General features: G+C 32.1%; 1 protein-coding gene across 3 annotated transcripts; it reads left to right on the plus strand.

Annotated features, from left to right (window-relative positions):
- On the plus strand, positions 204-4,214 carry LOC109335912 (purine permease 1-like). 3 transcript variants are annotated; one of them, XM_019572188.1, is made up of 3 exons: positions 204-323; positions 2,569-3,311; positions 3,813-4,214. In XM_019572188.1, the coding sequence occupies exons 2-3, from the start codon at positions 2,571-2,573 to the stop codon at positions 4,140-4,142; spliced, it is 1,071 nt and encodes a 356-aa protein (XP_019427733.1). In that variant the 5' UTR covers positions 204-323; positions 2,569-2,570; the 3' UTR covers positions 4,143-4,214. The 3 variants fall into 3 exon arrangements, with proteins under 3 accessions (XP_019427733.1, XP_019427717.1, XP_019427726.1); XM_019572172.1 differs by having other exon boundaries at positions 205-323; positions 2,522-3,311; XM_019572181.1 differs by having other exon boundaries at positions 205-323; positions 2,562-3,311.

The following is a 4,520-nucleotide window of genomic DNA, read 5'->3' on the forward strand; positions in this document are numbered from 1 at the left end:
ATCAATTCTAAACCAGTGTTTTTTATATATAATTTGGCATCAAATTCTAAACCTCATAATAGTTGCATGGCATCAATATATTCCCGACATTAAAAAGATGAAATTTGCCATTATCTTAAGACTTCACATATCACTAATATAGTCACTATCATTCTCGAATCTCATTTCATGATTTCACTCCCTATATATGCACAAATCTATTTGTAATGAAAATAAATTGCATTCTTGTGTTCTAAGTAACATCTTAGACACAACCAGAGATAGATAGATTATATGCTATCGTGTCTCTACAGCATTCACCCATTGCACCCTCAAATAATTAGGTATGGATTCAACATTATTTTTACTTCCTTGAGTACTTATTTGAATTTTATTATTTTATATGTCAGGAGTATTTAATCTTAAACTTTAACGATAAATCATTAATCTTACATAATGTATTCGAGTTTAAATTATGCAGTTGACCACTTTAAATGAGTGCCCTTGGTTACTTTCATTGAAGTATTAAACCAATTTTATTTTTTTAATTGACACTTATAAACCGTCTCTAATCTATCTAAAAAATGAAGGATATGTTTAGGTTAAGAAGACAAAATTAGCACTGCTTCATTTTTTTCCAACAAAATTTGCTTAAAATCAAAAAATGGAAGGAGCTTCATGACCAAGTTAAAACTCATTTCAGTGATATATATAACAAAAAAGGATTATTCACATTATTTTCTATTTCTTAGCTAAAGACATCATTGGTGCATACCAATATTTTAAATTTTGGTTGTGTTACCTTTCTTGTTATTGTGAGAAAATATGATCATATGCAACACCAATTCAATTGCGATGTCATGCAATTTATGTGAAAAATTTAAATAATTGTTGCATATTTAGAAATTAACAATGAAACTGTATGTTTGAAAGCAATGTGAAAAACTCCTCCAAATTATGTGTGTAAAATTAAAAACTTATTCCTAGGCTACTTCTCCGAGACTAAGGCTTTGTTTGAGAGTTAGGAGGGAAAGGGAAGGAGAGGGATGGGAAGATAAAGAGAGGGGAGGAAGGGAAAGAAAAGGGAAGGCAAATTCAGGTAAGCCCCTCCCTTGTTTGGAAGTATGAAATTTAAATAGGAGGTGGATGAAGGGTTAATGTAATACAAAATATTATTTTACCCTCCCTTAAAAAATCAATAATATGTTATGTATTATATAATGTAAAAAAATGTGCATAAATATAATTAGAAAATATTAGTAAGGGTAATTATGTATTTAACATTGTTTTCCTCCCAAAAAAACCCCAATTTGGGGGACACCAAAAAATGGTATAAGGAGGGCTTTGGAGGGTTTTAAAAATTCTCCAAAACCCTCCCCCTTCTCTAACCAAACTCCCAAACAAGGGAATCTCATCCTAAGCCCTCCCCTTCCTTCATTTCCCCTTTAAAATAAGTCTCCCAAACAAGGCCTAAATGGAGCGAGTAAGGATCTTCTCAATTAATGGAGAGACAAGTACATAATTTTCACTTGTTTTTAATGGCAAAAGTGAGATTTCACTATAATCCAAAGGATATATAGTTGTATTTCTCTTTACTTTTTGAAGCACTTGTCTCTCCATTAATGGAGAGAATCCTAATTCAAATGGAGCATATGTATGCATGCCTCTTTAAAATGAATAGGATTCATCTCGAGAGTCCGGGAATGTGAGGGGATGAATTTTTTGAAATTATTTAATTCAAAAGTAAATTAAAATCTAAACCATTGAAAATTTACTTTTGGCACATGTAATGATCAAAACTATGTACTGGTCTCTCCTGTAATGGAGAGGAGCCAGACTCCTTTAGAACATAAAGAGTAAATTACACTGACACTCCCTGAGTTTTAGTGAAATTATACAAACCACCTAGATCTTTTTAAAACCTATACAAACCCCCTAATTATATATATACATTACACTGACTACCTCTGTAAAATATATAAGTGTAATTTCTTAAATAAAAATGGTGACGGATGTAATTAAGTCAAACAAAATATGATATATTGTGAAAACAAGTCCAAATAGTATAAAAGTCGATGTTTATTCTTTATTTTGGTTAGTTAAAATATAATATGAGAGTAATTTAAACACATCCTTAGACTTATTGAGTAGTTTGTAACGAATAAAAAATAATGAATATATATCAAGTTTATACTATTTGGACGTGTCTCCACAATATAACATATTTTGTTTGACTCAATTATACCCGTCACTATTTTTGTTTACGAAATTACACTTATATCTCTTACAGAGGTAATAAGTGTAATATATGTATAAATAGGGGGTGCTTTATGTTGGTTTTAAAAAGGTCCAGATAGTTTATATAATTTCACTAGGAATGTAAATGTAATTCACTCAAATATAAAAAATAGAAATCATATACAATATATATCATTATCATTTAACATTAATAATCACCAATCCAGTTTAATATTCACAAGATTTTCAAACATTGTTTGTGTTGTTTGGTTCTATTATATTTTTCCTTTGACAAAATACACAGACAAAGAAGGAAGAGAATTACAACTAATTAAGTTGAGTAGATAATAGCAATGGTGGAAGGTGTAGAAGCACAAAAGGAGAGAATCATGAAGAGAATCCTTCTCTTAGTAAACTGCATCATACAAGTTATAGGAACCTGTGGTGGTCCACTTGTAATACGTTTATACTACATCCATGGTGGTAAGCGTGTTTGGCTCTCTTGCTTCCTCCAAACTTGTGGATTTCCCATCTTGCTAGTTCCCCTCACCATCTCCTATATCATTCGTCGTCGAAATCGCGAACTCGTCATCTCAAATGGTACCTCAAAAGATAAGATTTTCACCATGAAGTTACCTTTGTTTCTTGTTTTCGCCGTGATTGGTGTGCTCCAAGGCCTTGACAATATTCTTTATTCCAATGGCCTAGCTTGGCTCCCAGTCTCAACATCAGTTCTTATCATTTCGACTCAACTCGCTTTCACAGCTGTCTTTGCTTTCGTTTTGGTGAGGCAAAAGTTCACTCCATACTCAGTGAATGCTGTCATTATGCTCATTCTTGGGGCTGTGATTCTGGCCTTGAATGGCAGTGGAGATAGAACTGCTGGTGAGACTAAAAAACAATATGTGAAGGGCTTTGTTATGACACTAGCAGCTGCAGTTTTGTATGGGTTTATTTTGCCTTTGGTGGAGTTGGTTTACAAGAAAGCTAAGCAGCCTATTACTTACTCACTAGTCTTGGAGATTCAGATTGTTTTAAGCTTCTTTGGTACTCTATTTGCTACTGTTGGGATGCTCATAAATCATGACTTTAAGGTTCTTCTCTTTCTCTGGTATATCTTCTGTTACAAACTTTTTTATAAGGTTGCTTCTTCCTCATGACCTCTATTTCAGTGTTTTAAATTATGGTTGCGACTACAATTGCGATTACATTAGTAGCTATCGTGGCCGTTCTGATACGGATTGCAACCCTAGTAATGTAAATTATTTTGTGGCTCAAAAAATATTTTTGAATAAGATATGACTCAAATGTGGTCCTATATGGTTACGTTGCTGCATTGATGCGGTCACATTATTGTAATTTGATGTCACATCATAACTTTAGTGTAATGCAGTTGCAGCAGTCACCACAATCGTAACATTGCGACCACATTGCGACCGCATCACGTGATGTAGTCAGCAATTTGAATCACTACTAAAGATCATTAATTTAAATCTTGGAAACAGCAACATCATTACATGCAAGAATAAAGTTGTATACACTTGATTAAACCTCGCACAGATTAACTATATGATGTTTGGCATTTAAATTTGCAGGCAATTCCAATAGAAGCAAAACATTTTAAGCTTGGGGAAACTATTTATTATGTGGTTTTGGTGGTGACTGCTATATTATGGCAGTTAAGCGGTTTAGGAGCAATGGGAGTCATCTTTTGTGCCTCTTCTTTGATGTCTGGTATTATGATTGCTATGTCAACACCAATAACCGAAGTCTTGGCAGTTATTTTCTATAAAGAGAAATTTCAAGCAGTGAAAGGAATCTCTCTAGCACTTTCTTTATGGGGTTTTGTGTCCTACTTTTATGGTGAGTTTCAAGAAACCAGAAAAATTAAGAAAGACAGCATCCCAGAAACTATCCAGACTTAAAATTATAGGGTCATTTAAGTTTTAATGTTTTTTTTATCTTACTAGTCTCTTAAGAATAGAAAAAACTCAAAATGATTCCCAAAAATTTGAATATGGGTCAAATTAATTATTTTTATGTTCAAATTAATTATTTTTAGGGTCAAATTTGTCTCTATCAACTGTTGTAAAATATGCTAAAAATAAATAATATGACTCATATTTAAAATTTTTGAGACAATTTTAAGTTTTTTTAATTTTCAAGGAATTAAATAATAAGAACAAAAAACATATGACTGAAATAAATATCTAGTCTAAGTTATAATATTATATTATTGGTAATCTACTGAAATAAATATCTACTCTAAGAGTGAAAAAGTAGCATATGAATGCTATATTGGA

This window comes from Lupinus angustifolius, chromosome LG02, assembly GCF_001865875.1.
Source record: "Lupinus angustifolius cultivar Tanjil chromosome LG02, LupAngTanjil_v1.0, whole genome shotgun sequence".
NCBI classification, from domain to species: domain Eukaryota; kingdom Viridiplantae; phylum Streptophyta; class Magnoliopsida; order Fabales; family Fabaceae; genus Lupinus; species Lupinus angustifolius.

Coding starts and splice junctions, on each gene's coding strand:
- LOC109335912 (XM_019572188.1), top strand. CDS start 2,571: ATGGTGGAAGGTGTAGAAGCACAAAAGGAGAGAATCATGAAGAGAATC. Junction 3,312..3,812: donor TCATAAATCATGACTTTAAG/GTTCTTCTCTTT, acceptor TTAAATTTGCAG/GCAATTCCAATAGAAGCAAA.